Source organism: Mobula birostris, chromosome 31 (genome assembly GCF_030028105.1).
Source record: "Mobula birostris isolate sMobBir1 chromosome 31, sMobBir1.hap1, whole genome shotgun sequence".
NCBI lineage: Eukaryota > Metazoa > Chordata > Chondrichthyes > Myliobatiformes > Myliobatidae > Mobula > Mobula birostris.
Window position 1 is genome coordinate 30276645 of NC_092400.1, and position 24385 is coordinate 30301029.

At 37.8% G+C, this 24385-nt stretch overlaps 1 protein-coding gene across 2 annotated transcripts in view; it reads left to right on the plus strand.

The window, feature by feature from the left end:
• Nucleotides 1-1081: 1081 nt before the first annotated feature.
• Nucleotides 1082-24385, plus strand: part of pole (polymerase (DNA directed), epsilon) — a 134670-nt gene continuing 111366 nt past the window's right edge. The window contains exons 1-15 of one of the 2 annotated variants that reach the window (XM_072247599.1): nucleotides 1082-1260; nucleotides 4486-4621; nucleotides 5797-5877; nucleotides 7307-7351; nucleotides 7733-7825; nucleotides 7927-8081; nucleotides 12142-12280; nucleotides 12967-13047; nucleotides 13586-13693; nucleotides 14841-14951; nucleotides 15179-15264; nucleotides 16453-16572; nucleotides 19297-19429; nucleotides 20486-20599; nucleotides 23989-24201. In XM_072247599.1, coding sequence (XP_072103700.1) covers nucleotides 1196-1260; nucleotides 4486-4621; nucleotides 5797-5877; nucleotides 7307-7351; nucleotides 7733-7825; nucleotides 7927-8081; nucleotides 12142-12280; nucleotides 12967-13047; nucleotides 13586-13693; nucleotides 14841-14951; nucleotides 15179-15264; nucleotides 16453-16572; nucleotides 19297-19429; nucleotides 20486-20599; nucleotides 23989-24201 — 1680 coding nt within the window. In that variant the 5' untranslated portion in view covers nucleotides 1082-1195. The remainder of the gene's footprint in view (nucleotides 1261-4485; nucleotides 4622-5796; nucleotides 5878-7306; nucleotides 7352-7732; nucleotides 7826-7926; nucleotides 8082-12141; nucleotides 12281-12966; nucleotides 13048-13585; nucleotides 13694-14840; nucleotides 14952-15178; nucleotides 15265-16452; nucleotides 16573-19296; nucleotides 19430-20485; nucleotides 20600-23988; nucleotides 24202-24385) is intronic. The other variant, XM_072247598.1, reaches the window with a different exon arrangement.

Below are 24385 nucleotides of genomic sequence, written 5' to 3' on the forward strand. Positions count from 1 at the left end.
GTAAAATATTGCTTCAGCAATGCCTCAACACACAATTGGCCACATGGCTTGTTTGTTTTTGTTGTAAATCTAAGGTTTAGTATCTCTTGTCTCTAAAATAGATATGGACTGCCTTTGTTCAATATCAAAGTCTGTGCTTGAAATACCATGCACGTTATCGGTAAAGGAATACGTGCAAAACATCAAAAGACAGGTATCACAGAAACAGTCAGGTTATCACAGAAATCATTTACTAAATCAAATTATTACAGTCAAAATCGAAGAATGGGTCAATGCACAACATAAAAAAATGAGGGGGAAAAGTTATGAACGGAATCATCTTGGTTTCTCCCCCCCGAGTTCTGGTTTATTCGCTCATTTCATCATCTTCAGGTGCCATGGCCCCACACTGCTGTTTCGGGTCAAGTGGATCAATTCATTGGTATTCACTTCCAATTCTCTGGCTACTGTCTCCATCATCATTTGTCTTTGTCTTCCTCTTGCTTTCTTCGCTTCAATTTTTCCCATAATTACCGTGCATTCTAACTCCTCTTTCCTAATCACATGTCCAATGAAGTTACATTGCCTTTTCATGATCTCATACATTATTTCTCTTTTTGTGTTTGCTCTGTTCATGACATCCTCATTAGATATTCGTTTCGTCCATGATATTCTTTGCATCCTCCTCAAAAACCACATCTCCTGCTGCTTCAATTCGTTTTCTCATGTTACTAGATATTGTGCAACATTCTGAGCCATATGACATAACTGCATAAACGTAACATTTCAGTGTTCTGAGGCCTAGTTTAGTATTAGTCAGTATACTCTTCATTCTCGTAAAGGTGTCTTTTGCCATCCCTATTCTTCCTTTGATGTCCAAGTCGCACCTGTCATCTGATGTCACCCAGCTTCCTAAGTAGCAAAAGTTCTTTACTTGCTTTATGTCTTCCCCGTTTATTCTCAGCCTGCAGATAGAATTATCCTTCTTTTTGGATATCACCATACAATTTGTCTTTTCCCTCATTTACTCAGACAATTACGGTACAGTGTTGGTGTAATCACTGCGGATTATCCAATGAGAAGCGTCCCCAGTGCAGACCAATCGTGGCGTGGTTTCACGGCGTTGCGGAGAATTGTCTCGCGAGAGCTGGCGGAGCGCGCCAATCTTCTGTTGGAGACCGAGTCCCCGAGTCCGGGAGCTGGAGGGTGGCTTGTCATGGTGTTACAGAACAGCGGCAGGTTGAGACCGGAGCGGGCCCACGGTACCGACAGCAATTACTCGTAAGTCTCACAGCGGGGTGGGCGCAGCCTGTCAGCGGTGCGTTGCCACCAGATTCTGAACTTTTGGGCAATGGTATCGGGAGGATGGAAGTCTGGTCGGAAAACCCGCGTTGCAATGAGATTGCCAGAGGTTGAATTCGATCGTGACCCTGCGCTGTGATTGTGTCCCAGCCGGGATTTACCAGAGGTGGTAAACAACTGACTAACCACCCCCTTCCACTGACATCCCCTGCTTCCTCCAGCCCCCAGTCTCACTTTTTGTTGACTCTGCACACTTTCCTGAAATTAGTGGCAAACAAGTTGTCCAGTGTTCCACTAGAGAAAATGTATCCACGAGGGAAAATGAAACCGTTCACGTTTCCTCTATAGTTCTATGCAGTATGAAAATTTGTGAAACTGTTTTGATAGTTTGAAATGTAGTTGCCTGCAGAACCAGTATCAATTTATTGTTACTGATATTAGTCGTGAAATTAGTTTTGTGTCAGCGTTATAGTGCAGGCATAACGAATTACTGTAAACTACAATTAAAATTATAGTGGGCACATGGACCTTTCAAATTTTGATGCCAGAACTTATAAAATATATCCTGTTTGAAAACATATATGTATAGAACCCAGTGGATTTTTTAAAGAAAAATTAATGAAGTGATAAACTTTTTGAACTTTACCCAATGTTGAAGCGTTAAACCATTCTTAATTATAGCTGCAGAAATGTGTATTGGGATATTGCAAGATATTGATAGGGATTGTGCAGTGAAAATACCACTAAATTACGACAAAGTAACAAGTGACCAATATGGTGTTGATTGAGAATTAAAGTAGGTAGACCAGGAGATGTGATGTGACCAGTGAGAATTAGCGTTTTATCTGATGTCCAGCACCTCTGTCAATATCCTTTTAGTGTTTTAACTTGCAAACGTTTCATCTTAACCTACTTAGGGTGCACAGCGTATGGTTTTGTAAAGTTAACCCTGTTACAAAATAAGCCACATATGACAGCACAGATGGCATTCAACCCACCATGCTTTATCATCGCTCTGCAAGAACTGTCCAACTAATTGTATTTACTTTGCCTTCTGCATTGGTCTTTAATTTTTATCCTTTAATGATCTAATGTGATTCTTTCTTTGTTAACTATAATTTAATGCTTTCAATATCGTCTGGAACAATGGCTTATCAATTGCTCCAAGCCATAACAATTGTGTTTGTTCTTTTGACAAATTAACTTAAATCTGTGTTCTGTAGTTACTATTTCAACTGATTGTGGAAGCATTTCCTTCTGTACATCAGTATTGTGTAATGCTGACCACCCATTCTGCTTAACCATTTTTTGCTGTGAGGAGAAAAATCGCAATTTCTCTTCAGCATACTGAACCCCTTTGTCCCAGGTGTTATGCACTCTTTCCAGTGCTTAGTCATCTTTTCTAAAATACGTACAATGCCCTGATTTTGGAAAATATTCACCAGAATAGGTTGACCACTGACTTTATGAAGGTTGACGACAACTATTTGTACATCTTGAGTTATATAGTCTTCATTAATTTCTCTTGGGGGGGGTTCAAAATTTGTGAATATGATTCTCTAGATTTCATGGTCCTATAACTCTCAAAATGCTGCCTGGCCTGCTGCATTCCACCCGCATTTTGTGTGTGTTGCTTGAATTTCCGGCATCTGCAGATTTCCTCGTGTTATGGTCCTATAACTAGTTATTTTCCTTTTTTTCAAATACAACTCCACATTTTTCTCTGGCCACATGCACTGAGATTCAGTTTTTAATGATCTCCCATTTCAGCCTCCTTTTTCTTTCCCTTTTTTTCACGTTTAAATGATCCTTTTTGCCTCCCTACTGGTTAGTGCACAAAATGCTGAGATGCATTTCAGACAGCCAGTTTTTGTATACAGAAAATCTAAATTAAAGTCTCAAGCTAATGAGCTTGCATCGTTTGCTGATATAATTTAATGTATCTTCCTTAACTTAAATACTGTAGGATATTGATATTTATCTGAGGGCCTTTCATAATCTTGTAGCATCCCAAAATGCTCTTCAGCCAATGAAGAACTAAAATGCAAGATCCAAGTCAGATCTGTAAATCAGCATTCCCCAACCACCGGGCCGCAAAGCATGTGCTACCGGGCCGCGATGAAATGATAGGAGTCAGCTGCACCTCTCCTCATTCCCTGACATACCCACTTGGAGCTTGAACGCATGCGAGGTCATTACACACGCGTCATCCATGTCAGCGCGGGAAGGAGATCAACTCCTCGATTTGCAAATGACGGGCTGAAAAGTATGTTTGATATAACATCTCTGCCGGCATTCTGGATCAAAGTCAAGGCTAAATATCCTGAGATAGCCACGAAAGCACTGAAAACGTTGCTTCCATTTCCAACATATCTCTGCAATGAATGCAATGAATACTAAATTGTGGAATAGACTGGACATAAGGAACCCCCTTCAAGTATCGCTGTCTCCCATCACCCCTCAATAGGACCGTCTTGTTGCGGGGAAACAAGCCCAGGGCTCCCACTGATTCAGCGATATTGGTGTGTTGCGATGATTTTATATGTTCATACGGGGAAAACATGCGCTGTGTGTTTAATATTCAAACGTTACTGAAAATGTTATGATGCTATTGACTTACTTATATAACCATATAACAACTACAGCACGGAAGCAGGCAATCTCGCCCCTTCTAGTCCGTGCCGAACGCTACTCTCACCTAGTCCCTCCGACCTGCACTCAGCCCATAACCCTCCATTCCTTTCCTGTCCATATATCTATCCAATTTTCCTTTAAATGATAACATCAAACCTGCCTCTACCACTTCTACTGGAAGTTCGTTCAACACTTACTTCAAGCTCCCCCGCCTCCCTGACAATTGCCTTATCACTATATTCATGCAAGGAAAATATGCGCTGTGTGTTTAATATTAAATTCGTTAGATAAATCATTTTAGAAATGAAATTGAGTGTATTAGCCACTTATCACCTATATTCCGGTCGTGATTAACACCCCCCCCCCCCCCGAACAGAATTGCCAAAAACGATTTGCAGAAAAAAATCGGCTGGTACACACATGCGCAGGTCACAGTGCAAAAAAGGTTGGGGACCCCTGCTGTAAATAATGCCTTGATTGAAAAGGAAAATGATACCAACTGCTTTCTTGTGATAGGCAATGAATGGCTAATAACAGATATTACCATGCCTCTGTGTTTTTGTTCTCCAGCGATGATGGTTCCTCCCTTCCTGCACTCAAGCGCCTGGAGCGCAGTCAGTGGACAGATGAGATGGATGCGCGTTTTGGGTTTGAACGCCTCAAAGATCCAGGAGAGAAAACAGGCTGGCTGATCAACATGCACCCAGTTGGTTACCTATTTGAATTTAGTTACTTATATGAGAAATAATTGCCACCCATAACCCTGGGCTTTTTGATAGTGGACATGTGACTAATACAAGCAGTGTGGTTACTTTACTTTAATAACTGAGTAATATTAGCGGCCATAGAAGGAGCAATGTAACTTTTCAGAATCAGGTTTATTATCACCAGCATGTGTCGTGAAATTTGTTAACTTAACAACAACAGCACAATGCAATAGAAAGATAAAAAAGTAGATCAATTACAGTAAGTATATGTGTTTGTATTAAATAGATTTAAAATGGTGTAAAGCAAATAACTGTATATTTTTAAAAAGTGAGATAATGTTCATGGATTCAATGTCCATTTAAGAATTGTATGGCTGAGTTCCTGAATCGCTGTGTCTGTGCCTTCAGGTTTCTGTACCTCCTTCCTGATGGTAACAATGAGAAGAGGGCAAGCCCTGGGTGGTGCAGGTCCTTAATGCAGTCGCCTTTCTGAGGCATGGCTCTTTAAAGGTGTCTTGGATGCTACGGAGGCTAGTACCCAAGATGAAGCTGACTAATTTTACAACTTCCTGTAGCTTTCAGCCCAGTGCAGTAGCCCCCCCCCACCCCCATACTATACGGTGATGCGGCCAGTCAGAATGCTCTCCATGGTATGTCTATAGAAGTTTTTGAGTGTTTTAGGTGACAAATTAAATCTCTTCAAATTCCTAAAGAAATATAGCTGCTGTCTTGCCTTCTTTGCATTTAACCACACAATGCTCCAGTCCACCCAGCTGAGAGTGGGTACTGGCAAAATGCTGGGGATTAACCTTGCGACAGATTGGCCTCCCATCCGGGGAGGAGTCTCATACTCTCGATCGCTTCACGCCACGGAAACCGGCATAAACACCAGCCTGATGGGCCACAAGGCTCGTGACAGACTTTTATCTAATCTTAATCTTGCCTTCTTTATAACTGCAATGACATGTTGGGACCAGGTTAGGTCCTCAGAGATCTTGACACCCAGGAACTTAAAATTGCTCAGTCTCTCCACTTGTGATCCCTCTATGAGGACCGGTTTGTGTTCGCTTGTCTTTACCCTTCCTAAAGACTTTTGTTCATTATCAGGAAATTAGTGTATCAAAAACAAAATCTTCCTGTTTATCAAACCAACTGTATGCATTTTGGTTTGCAGGCTGAAATCCTAGATGAAGACAAAAGAATGATCAGTGTTGTGGATTATTATTTTGTTGAGGAGGATGGAAGCAGATTTAAGGTTTGTAACAATATTTGGACCTTCTGTCTCACGACTGTGTACACATGGACAATAAGATATTTGTAACTCTGTCCAATGAATTATGGTGCGGAAGCTGATCTTCTGGTCTGATTGTAATCAACATCTTCCATCAGGAGGTGTGTAACTTCAATGTAACTTTTATTAATGCACATTTGAGTACTTTCTTAGTGTGATGAGATTTCTGCCTCCAATGCCCTTTCCAGCAGAATTGCAAACCTTACCATTCTTTCAGTGACTTATTTTTTTCCTCATTCCTTCTCCAACTCTAAACTGCATAATTCCAGATGCATTTTACCTGTAATATGGTGACTGCAACTGAGGAAGTATTTTACCTGTGGTCTAACTAATGCTGTGTAGTCCTAGCATAAACTCCAGGCTCTTGTACACTGCGCCTCAACTTCCAAGTTACACTGTTTTTGATTACCCTGAAAACCCTCAGTAGTATGATTATATTAGTTGTGTGTGTGCAAGCCTAATTATTTCAATGATTTTATATTTGTTAAGGAACTTGTTCACCATTTTGCAACTCTAACCATGCATTTCAACATATTTAGCTGGAAGTAAGTTAGCTGTATAACATTTGGATAGCACAAAAAGTACGTCACGACATCCTTCCAGTTCATTCTGCTGTTCATTGAAATTATGGCTGGTCTTCCTATTGGCTTCGTTACTTATCAAACATATAGCTTCAATTGTGGTTTATATCTAGTTGCTAATCTAGATTTATTAATATGAACTGATTGTATATGTAATATTAATTAGTATACTATGAATCTGATTCTGCTAGCAGTTGGTACTACAGCATAATGAAAGTGTTAGCGATTTCTGATATAGTGGAAGTTTCAACATGAAATGTTAATTACAATTTATGCCATAAAACAATAAAAAACATAAATGGTGAAAGTCAGATATAAAACAAAAAATATAGAAATACTCAATAAAGCTGCATTTATGGAGAGATTCCATTAGTTAAAATTTTTATTCACTGATTTTCCAGCAGAATGCTTCTTGACTTGCTGTGTTTCCAGCACTTCCCCAATTTTCTTGTCCCATGTTTGACACCCCTACCAAAATCCTGTGTTCTGCAGTCTCTATCTCAATAACTTTTGTTCTTCTCGGCTTTACTGTTCATTATCTCTGTGGCCTGTTCATGGTATGGGGAGGGGGGGGCTCACAATGATTAAACTTGCAATGTATAGGCTATAAAATGCACAGAATGTACAGCTTCTTTCTGTAATCTAACATGGTTTTCTTTTTTGGAGATTTTATTTACCAGGAATTTTTTTTAATACTTTAGACTAATTTTGACATTAAGGTATCATACGAAACTCCATTTAGAAACAGCGACCCTTGTTTTATCTTTTGATATTATGCCAATTGTTAGTTTATTATCATTTTCTCTCTTCAGGTTGCTCTGCCTTTCCAACCTTACTTCTATGTTGCCACAAAAAAGGTACGTCAAAAGTCATTTCGAAACCTAGACAAAAGATGAAAATAAACCTGATTTGTCTCACGAGTTCATTATTTGCATTTATTCAGTCCAAATGCTTAGGTAATTATTTTGAATATGCTTTATTTATTGTTTTATTAATGCAACTCAAATGCTTCTTGCAGAATACTAGTTGAGAATAGACTGCTAATGTGTTTGGACAATATGTTTAAACAAAAAAATAACCTTTACTTCCGTAATTATTATTTAAGGACAATCACTACCTTCATTGAGAGGAATGTAATTATCTTAAAAAAAGATTTGGAAACAAAAGATGAAATAAATGGTAATAATAATAGAATAAGTAGTGAGAAAGTAACATGGAAATTTCTTTTAATAAAACAGGGCTGTGAGCGAGAGGTTTCGTCATTCTTGTCTAAGAAATTTCAGGGCAAAATAAGTAAAATAACAACTGTTCCAAAAGAGGATTTGGATTTGGTAAGTTGTGCTGTTACTGCTTTCTTTTTTTTTTGTTTTTGGAGGTAGAAAAATAATGTTTGGATGGTGTAACATTACTGTTAAATATGTTTGTTCTACAGCCTAACCATCTAGTTGGCTTGAAGAGACTCTACATTAAGCTTGCCTTTAACACAGTTGATGAACTAATGAAAGTTCGGAAAGAAATTTTTCCAGCAGTGAGGAAAAACAAAGAGAAGGAGAAATCAAATGATGCCTACACGGTTATGTTAGCAAGGTAATTCCATAATTTATGGTCTTGTGTTGTTTTCTACATGAAAATGCTGTTGTTAGCATCGCACTTTCTGCAGTTTTGCAGTACATAATGCTTGTGATATTTGTAAGACCTTATAACAGAATATGCCAAGATTGTCAGGTAACTATCAGCATGTTAAGTGTTCTGTATACAAGTGACAACTGCTTCAGTTCTTGGTTGCTTGATTCTTGTGTTGTCTTAAGAAAAGATTTTTTTGGCTACTACTATAACTCTTAGAGAATATTTAATTTTGAATAAAAATATACAGAACTGAGCAACTTTAAAGTTTGGTAAATAGATACTCCTGAGCTTTAAAGTGTTTTATAAATTCTGGAGATATTCCATTAGATTGGATGGTGGCAAGGAGAAAGAAAGCAAATGGAGACTTGCCTTTTATCTTAATGTCAGTTAGCCGGTAAATGCTAGGATGTGTATAAAAGAATGTAATAAATAATGGGATTGAGCAGATTCAAAGTGGATTTATACAACACACATCAGGTTTGAATAATCTGCTGGTGTTCTTTGATTTGACTGGATGACTGAGCGAATAGATTAGGGGGAGCTGATGTGATATTTTTAAATTCTTAGAAGGATTTTGATGAATTCATGCATAGGAAGTTGGTCAGCAAGAATAAAGTGCAGGAAACGGAGAGTAATATATTGGCATGTGTTGAGAATTGGTTATCAAAGTAAAAAATTGGAATAAATAATCATTCTTAGGTGGCAGACTATGATGAGTTCAGAATCGCAAGAATTGGTGCCTGGACTCCAGTTATTCGTTTTTTATCCAAATGATTTTGCTGAGGGAACCAAAGGGTTATGGATAAGCTGAATGAGTGGGCATCCAAGGAGGAGATGGAATCATCATCATCATCATCAGGTGCCATGCCCATATTGAGCTTTGACTGCCATGGCCCACATTCTCTTGTTTTGGGTCAAGTGGATCAATTCATTGGTATTCATTTCCAATTTTCTGGCTGCTGTCTCCATCATCACTTGTCTTTGCCTTCAAGTATAAGTATGGAATATCATGTATAAAAAGTAACATCATCCATGTTGGTGCAAATCACAGAAAATCAGAGTACAGTGGATTCCAGTTAATTGGGACCCAATGTATATTTTGGCCTAATTCGGCTGCTTGCCCTGGTTAGCCGAAATTTCATGGAAATAGTTAAAAGGTATAAAAATAGACTATCATTTAACTGAGTAACCATTTATGTATTTAAATGAAATACAGAACAAATTAGAGCACTACCAATAACTTTACAGTACTATAAAAACTGTACTAGTTTCTAATAATTATTCATTTGCCATGGAATTGTTTCATTTCCGCTCTTGGCAATTTCTGGCATCTTGAAGCCTGAATGCTCGAAACTGTAATGAGCTAAACAGTTCTGAATTGTCTTACTGCTTATTTATTGCCAGCTATCAGTGACAAAAATCACTGATTTTTGAACATAAACACTGACACTATGTAAAAACTAATCACTGTAGGCATGGTGTAGTGTCTAACGGCCACGCAAATAACGCTAGTTAAGAGCTGCTAGGCAAGAGGCTCCTGCCCCAATTAGTGTCCCAAATAAATGGAGGAAATCCTGGCTTTTTTTCAATTTAGTTTTTGTTTTTTAATAGTTGTCCCAATAAGCGGCTGGAGCAATTAACTGGAATACACTGTATTTGTTAAATGCTGAGGGAATGCATTATACTGTCATTTAAAGGAACCTCTGGTATCAGAATCAAGTTTATCACTAATATGTCATGAAATTTATTTTGTGGGAGCAGTGCAAGGCATAAGAATTGCGAATGAATTACAAAAATAAATAAATAGCATAAATGAGAAATTGTGAGTTAGTTTTCATGGACCATTCAGAAATCTGACAGTGGAGTATAAGAGGCTGTTCTTAAAACATCGGGTGTGTGCCTTCAGGTTCCTGTACCTGCTCCCCATCGAAAGTATTGAAAAGAAGGCATGGCCCAAACGGTGAGGATCGTTAGTGATGGATGCTGTCTTCTTCAGGCACAGCCTTGTGAAGATGTCCTCTGTGGTGGGGAGGATTGTGCCTGTGATGGAGCTGGCTGAATCTACAACATCTGCGGCCTGTTTTGATCCTGTGCATTGGAACCTTCATGCCAGGCGATGATGCAACCAGTCAGAATGCTCTCCATGGCACATCTGCAGAAATTTGCTGGAGTCTTTGGTGACATACCAAATCTCCTGCAGCCCCAAATGAAGTATAGCCACTAGTATGCCTCCTTCATGATTGCATCAATGTGCTGGGCCCAGGATAGATCATTTGAAATGTTGATGCCTAGGAACTTGAAATTGCTCATCTTTACTATCACTGAGCCTTCAATGAGGACTGCTGTGTGTTCTCCTGACTTCCAGTTCCCAATGTTCACCATCAGTTGCTTGGTTTTGCTGTTGCTGAATGAAAGCTTGCTGTTGTGACGTCACTGAACTAGCTGATCTTTCGTGCTCCTGTATATTTCCTTGTTGCCATCTGAGATTCTGCCAACAGCAGTGGTGTTATCTGCAAATTTATAGATGGCTTTTGAGTAGAGCGGAAGACACAAGTAACTGAAAACTAGTGAAGATACAGCCAACATTTGGGAGAGCAATTGACATGACAACCTTTATGCTGAGAGAAATTAACATGAAAGGAATTTGTATTGCAATTGATTATGCATTAGTGAGATGGAATATGATACGTGGAGGAAATTTTCCCTGCTTGAGATATCTAGGACTGGGGGCACAACTTGAGAATTAGTGGGAGGCCATTTAAGTTTTAAAAAAAAAGAAGTTGCCCTTCACTTTGAGGATGCTGAATCTTTGGAATTCTGTGTCTTGGAGGGTGTGATACCTCAGCCATTTTGAAGGCATCAAAATGAAATCAAATTTTGCCAAAGCTGATAGGTTTCTGGGCAATATAGGGTATTAGTGCTGATGGAGAAGAATGTTCTTAAGTGCAAAATGCTATAAATGGTACCAAATGGCCCACTCTTGCTCCTGTGATTTTGAATTCGGTTCATAAGGAAAATGTAGATTAGTTTTGTGTAATGGCCAGGTGGAAGATACAGTTGTATATAGCTGAGCACACGGTGTGAGAAGAATGCACAGGGAATGTGAATGATTATAAACAAAAATTAGAAAGAAAGAGTAACACTTTCCTTAAAATATTGGCTGGGCAACTGTTAAGCCGGCTTCCAAAACAGTCCAACCTATCCTGTTGGAACGAACATCATAGTCTAAGCTGACCGATAATCAGTGTAAGAATTGTGAAACTGACAGGGAATTAATGGGTAAAACCTCATGTTTATCAATCTTTGGACTATGGAATGTCTTATTCCAAGAAATAGTTGAAACTAATCTGGCTCAAACTAATGCTTGGTGATGAGTGAAATATTGGGGAGTCAGATTTGTTTAGGATTTTTAAAAAGCTACTTTAAAAAATTTTGAAATAAATTGAAAGTTTTCTTTTGAACTGCCAATGTTTACTAAAGATATTTTAATTTTTAGTTTAAATGTAAAGTATCTATTTTACAGCAGTTTTTTCTGTTTTTAAGGAAACTGTGAAGTTGGTAGTAGGAATGGGGAGCTGTTCCAACATTTCAGTATTAAGCAGCTAAACTAATGTCACAGCTAGTTTTGAAGGAAGCAAAATTTTGTTACTTATTAGAGAGGGAAAATAATGAAGCATGTATGTGGTTAGCATTGTTATATCCCTAACGATGAATGGTGGTTTCAAAAGCTCATGATTTTTCTTCTCTTGTTTTCTCTCCGAAAGAAACCTGGTTAATTAACACCCATTCTATCCTGATTTCTAAAATGCCAGAGGTTAGGGAAAAATGTTCCGCACTAAAATCGGAAGTCAGTGGTGACCAATACTTAGATAATTCCGGGAATAAATGTTGTGCTTTGTGTGTAGTTCATTAGTAAATTGCTGAAACATTTTATCTAAATGTGTTTTTGTTAATTTATTGTGCAATTTTTTTAGAATGCATGTCATTTCTTCATATATTTGATATCTGTTTCTCATTGTAGTGCCTTGGCTGGAGGAAATGTGACAGAAGAGGAAGAAACATCAAAGAAAATTTCTGATCAGATGGAAAACATTATTGACATTCGAGAATATGATGTACCTTATCATGTCCGGGTATCCATTGATCTGAAGATTCAGGTGGTAAGTATACTGATTGGCCTAATATTTTAACAATGGCTAACATACAATAAGACCTGTGTTATCTCTATTGTAATGAAAAACTATTAACTGAATCTGAAACCAAACCTGGTTCATGACTGCTCTGAATTTTGTTACATTCTACGCATTGGTGTATTCCCAAATCTTGTGCCATCTGCAATCAAGCAGTTAGCTGGTTATCTGTTCCTACTTTTCTGATCCTTCAGTTTGAGTAGCCAGGAGTTGTATGAAAGGATATCTGTATCTGAAGCTCCATGTGGCTTGCAATTTTTCTGAACAGATATGTAAGATTAAGCCTGTAGTAGCTTTCTCTTCTTAATTCTAGATTATTTGGGATAGGATTCTGTTGTTAGACTTACTCCACTAATGACTTATTTGAAATAATATCCCTGGCTATTAGAAGTGGCTTAAAGTTGTCAGGTTGTGTTCAAGTAGTGAGATTATTCTGTAATTTAGTCTGTTCTCTCCTGTTTCAATTTCACCACATTTTTTTTGAAAATTTCTGCTTCCTTTTATTTTCTGAATTTTAAAGGAATTTGGAAATAGTGCAGAAAAATGGCTTGGTGATTGATTAAGATCTTGAGGAATAATGGAATCGACTTGACCACAAAATCCATGCCTGATCCTCTTTCCTATGTTCTTCTGTTCCAATATTATTGTCTTTCTAGGCACATTGGTATAACATTCAAATACGTGGTGGTATTTATCCTCCTGAGATTGTGCGTAGAGATGACTTGGTTGAACGCCCAGTAAGTAATGCATAACTACACATTAATTTAAATTCTTCTTTTATAATGTGGTTAATTGTTTTTAGTAAACCTGCAATTTTTAATAAATACTCAACAAACAAGCTTTCTAGTTTTGTCTTTTTTCACTGATATAATAGAAGCAAAATCAGGGCTATCATCACTGACGTTTGTCATGAAGTTTGCTTTATGGGAGCATTACTATGCAAAACATAAAAATGACCTCTAGTTACAAAATGTGTTCATGGGTCTATGATCGTTACAGATCCATTGTAAATGCCTTTGACAAATATTGTCAGTCAAGTATTGAATATAGTTAATTCTTAAAGAAACAAGATTCCAGAATTGGGTTTGATGAGCAAAGTAAATCTTTAATCTGCAACATCTTCGGTGTTATTCCATTTTAGAGATCTTTTTCTGAAAATTTAATCTAATTGCAAATGATGTATCTGAAGTTATAGTCTTTATTCATCCTTTATCATTGGGTAATTTGTTCACTATATGGAATGGATATTTATATTACCTTTATACTTTTTTTCAGGATCCCATTGTTTTGGCTTTCGACATTGAAACCACAAAACTACCATTAAAATTTCCAGATGCTGAAAATGATCAGATTATGATGATTTCATATATGATTGATGGACAGGTTTGTTTGGGTATTTGTAATTTTAAAAAATTATGAAACTGTAAATACTGACTTAGAATAGCAAGATCACGTTATTGCAATATTTAGAAAACATTTTGTACCTTTCTTAAATGTTGATATCAAATCTAAAGTCATGAAAAATAATTATTAATGAAATGAAATAAAACAGATTAAATGCTGTTTATTACCTTAAATGTTCAGTTAAGCCTAGTAAAAATTTGGAAAGATAGAAATCATTCTCTTTAGCCCCGCCTTAGAAATATGACCTTATTATCTATTTCATATATCCTCTTGGTTTTTATCTTAGATTGAATTAAACAATTACACATTTCTGTTTGGTAAGGGTTGAACATCTAACCTCAACCCCTTCGTGATAGGGACAATCTGAATTTCTCTTCAACATTATCCCATGACAGCGTGTCTCTGCTTGTACAATACCACCACTTCTAGAACCTGATTGTTTCACTGGAGACACAAAAGACCTCAGATGCTGTAATTCAGAGCAGAAGACAAACTGCTAGAAAAGCTCAGCAGGTTCTCTGTGTTCTGGCCATCTCTCCTCTACACCTCTACATGGCCTGTCTTGATGCAGGGCATCAACCGAAAATGTTCACTAATCCTTTGCCTTCACAGATGCTTCTTAACCTGCCAATTTCCTCTAGTAGTTGTTGTGTTTTTGCATTGCTTTCATGGCTGGATCCCCATCCTCCATTCATTGAAATCCTCTAGTATAATTTATTCCACTCAGCCACCATACCTCTCCCTACTTTTTACGCTTACCAGTGAATGTTGTTTTAATCTTTTAAGTCTTTTTATCACCACTTTATCCGTGCAATTCGGTTAGTTCAACCACTTCAGTCTTCAATCATAAATCTTGTTATCTCCAACAGTGGTCTCATATGCACCCCTTTAGCTGCTTGGGCCTATTCTACAATTTACTGTTCTCTATTCTCTTCGTAAAATCATTTTTAAAGTTCACTTTGACCAAAATTTTAAGAACCTGTCCTGTAAGTATTTTCATGAGATCTATTAAAATGTTGAAATGTTTATCTACCAGGATATGCATATATATGAATCTTATTAACTACATTGCACCTATGTAAGATTTCAGCTACCCTAAGAATTGTGTTTATTTTTCTATTTTCAGGGTTATTTGATTACAAACAGGGAAATTGTATCTGAAGACATTGAGGATTTTGAGTTCACACCAAAGCCAGAATATGAGGGCCCTTTTTGTGTGTTTAATGAGCCAGATGAGGTGGGGAAATCTGTTTAACTGATGATTTATTAATATGTGATCTTGAGTGTTAATGTTGAATAATTCAATGCTTTTCACTAGTTCAGCTGTACAATATGATACCATTTGAGAATGGCCTCTCAGTTCAACGGAGTAGGTTTTTGTTTTCATCACTATGCAGAATTCCCCTGCTTATTACTATAAATCTGTCGTTATTATTATCATTTTTTACTTTCTATTTTATATAGGCGAGCTTAATCCGGAGATGGTTCGAGCACATCCAAGAAACTAAGCCTAACATATTTGTAACTTATAATGGAGACTCTTTTGATTGGTGAGTTTTCTGTGTGGTTCATTATGCATTGACTGAGGCTGCAACTGTAGATTCTGAAACAAGTGATTTTTCAAATATGCTTAGTGATTTAATGCCACTGGGCTTTCCAGTGTTCTTTACCTCAATAGATATGGATAGTCTCTTGTACCTAGATTTTGAGTTACTTTGAAGATTCTAATTTGTTGCAGCAATCACCACTTTAATGCACTAAAGTGAAATTTAAGAAGCAAATTGCACTGCACTAAATACATGTGGAGATTTTCAGATATTTTTGCATAATTTTGGGTCTTACAGAGGAGAGGTTAATATTCTGTGACACAGTGGTGTCAAGATAACAATCTCTCACTCAGTGTCCAAAAAGCAAAAGAGCTGATTGTGGATTATAGGAGGGATAGAGACAGGCTCGCCCTGATCAACATCAGTGGCACTGCAGTTGTAAGGGTGAGTAGTTTCAAGTTCCTTGGTATACACATCATCGAAGATCTCACCTGGACTGTACACACCGGCTGTGTGGCAAAAAAAAGCGCAAGAGCGTCTCTTCCACCTCAGGCGATTGAAGAAGTTCAGCAGGAGCCCCCAGATCCTCAAGACCTTCTACAGGGCCACTATTGAGAGCATCCTGACTGGCTGTATCACAGGAACTGCATCAGCTTTGATCGCTGGGCACTGCAGAAAGTGGTACCGACAGCCCAGTGCATCTGTGGATGTGAACTTCCCTCCATAGAGGACATTTACAGCAGTAGGTGCATAAAGAAGGCCTGCAAGATCATTGGGGACACCTGTCACTTAAACCATAAGCTGCTTCTGTCTAGCAAACGGTACCGCAGCATTAAAGCCAGGACCAACAGGCTACAGGATGGCATCTTTCTACAAGCCATTAGACTTATAAGTTCACATGTCAGTACATTGCGCTGGAGTCATAATGCAAAGATTTTCACTCCCTCACATTGTGGGATGGATGTAAGATATAAATAAATTCAATTCATAGTAATTGTTTCTCTGCTTGTCCAGTTAAAATACATAGCACTGTCTTTTGTATTCCTTCCTGCAGTACCCTTTGTTGTCACTAGATGTCAGAATCAGTGCAGATTAATGCAAAATGCACCAGTCACTTCTGTAGCAGTGTTGTTATTTTGCACTGGGGAGAGGAAAGGTGGCTTCAGACTTGTAATTTGGTTTATTTTCCAGGCCATTTGTGGAGACACGAGCAGCGGTGCATGGTTTCAACATGTACAGAGAGATTGGCTTTCAGAAAGACAGTCAGGGAGAGTTCAAAGCCAGTCAGAGCATTCACATGGACTGCTACAGGTACAAAATGTTGGGATTGAAAGATTGATTAAATTCAGCTTTATTATGGTAGCTATTGTCAAGTTAATATACACATAGAAAATATTTCTATCCCTTGAACTTTTAGTTTGCAAGCTTTTTTTTTTTCAGCTTGCTTCCAGGTACTCATTCCTTCTTCATTGACTTCCGTTAGAGTTCTTGTCTGAGTTTGAGGAAGCTAATCTCTGATTTTGTGAGCAGTAACTCTGTCATTCCATTACTATTAAAATTTTGACTGATTTGAATCTTGCACAGTTCTTTGCAATAGTGTCTACAGAAGGAAGAGAGCACTCCAATTATATGTAAAGACATAAATTAAACAACCTATGAAATACAGAGAAGAATAAAATGCTGGAGCCACACAGCAACTCTGGACAGGGGTGGGGGGGGGGAACAATGAATGTATTTGATTGAAATCTGATCTGATAAACTGCAAAAATCCCCTTCAATAAGGGAGATGATCTCACTCATTGAAACATTAAACAATGTCCATGGAAGACTAAAAGGACCAATTCTGAAAAAAATAGTCAAGATTTTCATTCCTTTCAAGATAGAATTTGAGGGAACCTTTAACATTAGAATGTACAAGTGATTACATGTTGCGTTTCCCAAGAAATGCCATCCACACAACTATATATTGAGGAAAGCCACAACCAAGCTAAAACAAGAGGCAGGAGCACAAGATGACATCATGTTACTCAGATTGTAGCGAAAGGTCTTCTTTGAAAGCTGGGAAGAATATAATTTTGTTTCACATACTTAGCTCATATTGACAGAATATAGAGTAGATAAAATTCCACATTTTGGAAGGTCCTAAATCACAGAGGTACATAGAAACCATAGAAAAACTACAGCACAGAAACAGGCCTTTTGGCCCTTCTTGGCTGTGCCAAACTATTTTCTGCCTAGTCCCACTGACCTGCACACGGACGATATCCCTCCATACACCTCCCATCCATGTATCTGTCCAATTTATTCTTAAATGTTAAAAAAGAACCCGCATTTACCACCTCGTCTGGCAGCTCATTCCATACTCTTACCACTCTCTGTGTGAAGAACCCCGCCCCCCAATGTTTCCTTTAAACTTTCCCCCCCCTCACCCTTAACCCATGTCCCCTGGTTTTTTTTCTCCCCTTGCCTCAGTGGGAAAAGCCTGCTTGCATTCCCTCTTATCTATACCCATCATAATTTTATATACCTCTATCAAATCTCCCCTCATTCTTCTACGCTCCAGGGAATAAAGTCCTAACCTATTCAACCTTTCTCTGTAACTGAGTTTCTCAAGTCCCGGCAACATCCTTGTAAACCTTCTCTGCACTCTTTCAACCTTATTAATATCCTTCCTTTAATTTGGTGACCAAAACTGAACACAATACTCCAGATTCGGCCTTACCAATGCCTTATACAACCTAAAGAGATAACTGTTAACAACTTGTTCTATATCCAAGATGAAAGGATTTGCCAAGTTGCTTGTGAAAACTGATGAAGATGACAAAGGGAATTAAAACCATATGTTTATTTAAAAAAAAAAGGCCCATCAAAAAGGAAGAAAGTAATCCTAAGGCAAATGTGAACAGAGTGTTTTGATGAAACAATTGGTTTCTTGAATTTTGCATATCACATGCATGCTAGCTACTCAAAATAAAACCATCACAATGCAAGCACCTGTTAAGTTGAAGAGAAAAATTTGGAAAGGAACAATGAAGTGGAGCACAAGGAGATAATAGGTTTATGTCTTTGTCTATTAACAGGGTTAGCTCCATTGTGCAGAGAGAGAGAACCCTAATGGATAGTTGTGGAAATGCCTAGATTCAAAACCTTGAATAGGGTAACTAATCAATACTCATCTTCAACTGTGGTCAAGATCATGCTAACACTGGCAAGCAGAAACACTTAGCAAACTTGATGTCAAAAATTGTTAGTGGAATTTAGAACTTGTGAGCATTCTTCACTGTTAACAACATTTAATATATTTAAATGACTTAAGAATCACCATCCACTCGCTCACCTTGAACCAGACCAGGCATGTTTCAGGAGGTGAAACTTCCAGACTTTTGAAATGAACCAGAAAAGCCAGGTCTAGATAAATAATCAGTGAGAAGTAAGTTATTGTTGAAATGAAAGCATTATTAGATGAGAACAGAGCAGCTTTCTTTCCAATTTGATTTGTAAATAAATTCATTATAGACAGTGTGCCTGAGGCAAACCTCCAGAAACGAAGTGTAATTTCACAGTTAGATGACTCGAGCCCTGGGAGGGGTCCTTGTACAAGCTAGCAAGCTGATAAAATTTGCAACTGAAGTATTTATATTGCAGATATATGTGGTCATATATAGATGTGAAAATATCCATATATTCCACTTAAGCATTAAATCTCCAAATAAAGAAAAAAAAGGCAAGCATGACTACAAAGATTCATTTGAGGCTTGGAAGTTAGTATTTTGCTCTGAAGTGCAAACTAAGGAGCAAAATTGATGCCAATAAATGCCCTAACTTTCTTGACACTGCATACTAATTAGATGTGCAAATTTGTCATTGCTGCAGGTGGCGGTGGAGGCCAAGTCATTGGGTATATTTAAAGCAGAGGTTGATTAGTAAGAGCATGAAAGGTTACAGTGAGAAATTTGAGAACTGCTGAACAGTAATTTCTCTTTCTCTCTGGGTTTGGGTTGCACTGATGTGTCATGATTGCTCTTTTCATGTCAGATGGGTGAAACGAGACAGTTACCTGCCTGTGGGTAGTCAGAACTTGAAGGCTGCAGCCAAAGCCAAACTGGGCTATGACCCTGTGGAACTGGATCCTGAAGAAATGTGTCGAATGGCCACTGAAGAACCACAGGTAATGATGACAGAAAAATAGATGGTTCCAGTCTTTTTTCCAAGGGTAAGGGAACCTAAAGCTGGAGGACTTGGGTTTTAGCTGAGAGGGGAAATATTTAAAGGAAATGTAAGGTGCGTGTTTTTCTCACACAGAGGGTAGTAGGTACCAGGACCAATGTTCTAGTAGAAGTAGGTGCGATCACTGTGTTTCAAAAGCATTTGATAGGTAAATGGATAGGAAAGGAATAGAAAAATATGGCCAAATGCATGAAAATGTGATTAGTGTAGATGGACATCTTAGTGTCAGATTTCAGTGCTGTATGACTTCGTCACTCTATGACCACTTATTACATTCTGTGAACTAGAAAAAGATTGATTTAAGTTTACTTTCTATTTCTTGCTCATTTGTCTACCTCCCATCTACCATCAAATTTTGCCTTTTATACCACGAGCTAGTATTTTCCACAGTAACATTTGATGTTGTAGCCTGTCAAATGCATTCCATAGATCTACAGCATATGTTCCCCTTTATCCACAATGCGCATTGTCCCTTCAAGGAGCTTTGATAAATAGGTCAGAAACCATTTCCTTTTCACAAAGCCATGTTAACATGCTTATCAAGAATTATTCTGTGCCTTAATCTAATATATTTACTAATAGCAACTAACGTTTTCTCCCTGACAAATGTCGGGCTGATGAATTAATGAGTATATTTGCTATTTACCAATTTTATGCAATCTTCCTTGGATTCTTTAATTGATTCTCCAAGTTACTTGCATTAACTTTTGCTGATCTGAATGGAGTTAATTGTTTTAAAGGAAACACTTCTCTCACAACTTCAAAAAGATAATCAGGAATACAGTCTTAAGACTTCAAATTTGCTTGCAACTTCAACATGCGATGAATTATTACTCTACACCTTTCAATTGCACGTCTAAAATTGCAATGTAACTGATGTTGAGGGAAATAATTATATAGATATCTATTGAGCTTGATTTAAGATTGACAGTTTTAGCAAGAAGATGTATCAGCAGGGGTTCCTGGAATATCAAATGATTCCTATTTTCTGTTTCAGACGTTAGCTACTTACTCGGTGTCTGATGCTGTGTCTACTTATTACATGTACATGAAGTATGTACATCCCTTCATTTTTGCCTTGTGTACAATCATTCCAATGGAACCCGATGAGGTAGGTTTATGAAATTTGGCGTATTTTAAACTTGTTTTCTGTTGCAGGAGTTGCTGTTCCAGTCTTTTAAAAATTCTTGAGCTGTGCCTGTTCTTGTGATTGAATTTTGTTAGTGGTTTTTGGTATGAGATTCTAGTGAGGTTGAAATGTAGACAACGGGTTCCTTTCGCGGTGCTACTTGAAGCTGATGATATATTAATGAAGGGATTAAAAGAATCTTCTCAGAATAGAAGAATAGTTAGTGTTTTTAGTTCTGATAACATTTGGAGAGTGATAATACAAAGTGATATGGGGTGACTAAAGCAAGTGCTGCAGACGACCTACAAATCCTCCTAGGCAAAGTAGTACAAACAAGTGCAGATTTTGGTCTAACCATCAACTGTATATAAAAAAAAAAAAAAAAAAAAAAAACCAAATGTATGGTAATATCAAAACAGGATACTTCCAACTGCCAATTGTGCAATCGGTAACCAAGAGATTGAACAAAAGACCAGCTTTAATTACCTTGGTAGTTCTATATCACAAGATGCTAGAAGTAAAGTAGAAATAAAAAGAAGAATTCCCAGTGCCAAAACCAACTTCCAAAAAATGAAACCCATTTTTTGCCAACAGACGCACTTCAATGACAACAAGGCTTAGGCTACTAAAATGTTACACCTGGTCAATCTTGCTGTACGCTTCCAAAACATGGACTATAACACCAGAACTCCAAAGAAACTTAGAAGCAACAGGAATGTGGTTTCTTAGAAGAATGCTGAAAATATCCTATAGAGATAGGGTAACTAATGAGACCGTACTCCAATGTGCCCATACAAAAAGATCTTTAATGAGAACATTAAATGAGAGGAAACTTAAATTCCTGGGCCACGTCATCAGAAAGGGAGAAATAAAATGCCTTACATTACGAGGCCGTATGCCTGGGAAATGCAGAAGAGGAAGGCAAAGAAGAAAATATATGGACACTGTGAAAGAACTAACAGATCTAAGTGTGTGAGATATCATTGACGCTGCGAGGGATCGTTTGATGTGGAGAGCCATGATCGCCCAAGCTTGTAATGCGCAAGGCACATGAAGAAGAAGAAGAATACAAAAGTGATTTTAATAGCATGTACAGTTCTCAGAGGATGCTAAGCAAATAAAGTGAAGATACAACTTAATTAAAGAAGCAAATCTTGGAGAATTGATTGGTCAATATTTTGAGGAGGCACTGGTGGCAATTAAACTATTATAGACCTAACTACAGACTGAAGCAAGACCTTTGTGAGGTAAGGAGCGATATTGCAAAGTAGCGTTTTCTCATGCTCATTATTCATACTGGGATGTATCCTGACTGTGCTGGTATTCAAGATCTCAGCTATTGTGTTGAAAACAGCAACGCAATAGCCAGCTGGTTCTAGTAAGATGAGGAAAAAATTCCCACTCTAAAACATCTCCCATGGCATCAGTAGTGGGCAAAGAAGTGAGTTCTTACCATCATAGTAATACATAATTAGAACCCGCAGTCAAGATTGTGAAATATTTATGTGATGAGACTTGGGCTTAGTGAGACTCATGGGGAAACAAAAATGAGTAATCAGTACTATGCTCCTTTGCATCTGATTGTCTCAGTACGAATTAGTAGAATGCCACTTATTGCTGTGATATGCAGACAATGTAATAACTTATAGTCCAAATATAACAGGATAAAGATGGTTCAATTTCTGTGTCCACTGTAAGAAAGTTTGTATGTTGTGTGTGTGTGTGTGTGTGTGTGTGTGTGTGTGTGTGTGTTTGTTTATTTCAGCCGGGTGCTCTGGTTTCCTCCCATAGTCCAAAGACATACTAGTTAGTAAGTTAGTTGGCCTTTGTAAATGGTCCTGTGGGCTGGGGTTAAATCAGTGGGTTACTGGGTGGAGCGGCCTGTTCTACGCTATGTCTCCAAATAAATAAAATAAAATGGGTTGAATTGGGAATGGGATGTTGACCCTTTTAAATCGAGACAGCAATGAAATGTGGAACAGCAGCTAAACATGAAATTGAATGACAGCAGGTGCAGAGGTAACATGAAGTACTGTTTCTTCAATTCCAAACTTTGTTTTTAGATATGCTAGATTATTCTGTAATTTTAGAAAGACTTCAAAAATACATCAGAACCCTGTTGAATTCTACTTCTACATAGTGTACTTCGTCATGGAGGTGACAAAATAATTCTTTAAAACATGAAGAACAGGAGAAAAAAGTCGAGACTTGCCAATTATACACTATGCAGCAGAACAAACCAATAAGGGAAATGCCAAAAATGGGTCATAACCATTGGTCAGTCTTTGGTGTGTTGCTGCAAAAAAAAGTTAAAATAGCTATTATTAGATGACTTTAATATATAAGAAGACAAATTTAATATTCCATCCAAGTTCTTAATGCATGCATTAAATCCTCATAAATTCATCAAAAAATTACAAGCCTTGAGATGATGGCTGAAGAAGGTATACTTTGAGTTAAGTGTGTTGATTCAAAGAATCTTAAGGAATTCAGACAGAACATAAAACCTAGTAAACCAGAGTTACTATTGTTGATTAATTCATTCAAGGACCATTTTGATGAACATGAGAGTTCTGTTAGCAGGAAAACCTGTGTATGGGAGATCAAGCGCACCACTGACTGCCTGTTAGTCAGCTTGTTATCACAAAGAATGCCCGGAAACACAAAGACAAAAATTAAACTTAAAGCATCATAGGTGTGTGCCAATTGTCCTAGGTTACCTACAGAACTCTGGTGGCCTTCCAATTTGCTGCCTTTTTTTGCTTTATTGAATGTTAATCTGATTGGTGTACTTTGTATGGTATGATTATGGCCGTACAGGAACCTGTCGTCTGCCATTGGAATATGGGTGAAAAGGTGGGCTTAAATTGGAAATTGGATGCTGAGAAGGAAAAAAAAAACCCTTTTCATGCAAAGGTTCAGATTCAGGTTTATTTATCTCACGTACATTGAAACATGCAGTAAAATGCATCATACAGTTAAAATTCAACAGACTTCCAAAAATTCATTAGACACCAATAGAATTGAAATTATTAAAGTGACATATTTTGTCATTTTATTTAATGGTGTCCAGTAGTAAAGTAAGTAAATCGAGTTGATTAATGAACAGTCGGTACAAGATGTGTGAGTATTTAGCTGATGTTTGCTGTGGGCATTGCTTGGTCTCCCAGTGCATAATTCCACCACAAGATGGCCCCAGAGTTTTGTAATACCAGTAAAGAAGCTTGTGAACTTTTAAATGTGACTTAGTTCAATTGTTTAATTACATGAAGCAATGTGCTTGTTTTTTTTCCCCCATGGTAAACATTCATACGTTTTGAGATGCAATTAATTGCATTTTGACTTTTGGTAATAAGCTCCTTGTGTTCTAGGTGTTAAGAAAGGGGTCTGGAACACTTTGTGAGGCCCTCCTGATGGTCCAGGCTTTTCATGCCAACATCATCTTCCCAAACAAGCAGGAACAGGTCTTTAATAAGCTGACAAGTGATGGTCATGTGCTTGACTCGGAGACGTATGTAGGAGGACACGTTGAGGCTTTGGAATCAGGAGTTTTTCGCAGTGACATACCGTGCCGATTTAAAATGGTGTGTATTTGAGGATTAATCCTCCTATTGTAACTCTCTGGGCACACACATTCAAAGTTAAGAGGTTTATCTGAAATCTGAATTTTGTCGGGCAAAAAAAGCTGGGATGAACAGTTGCATGTGTGTTGTATCTCTCATCAGATGAAGTAAAACATACGGGAAGCTGTGATCTGATTCATTAAGC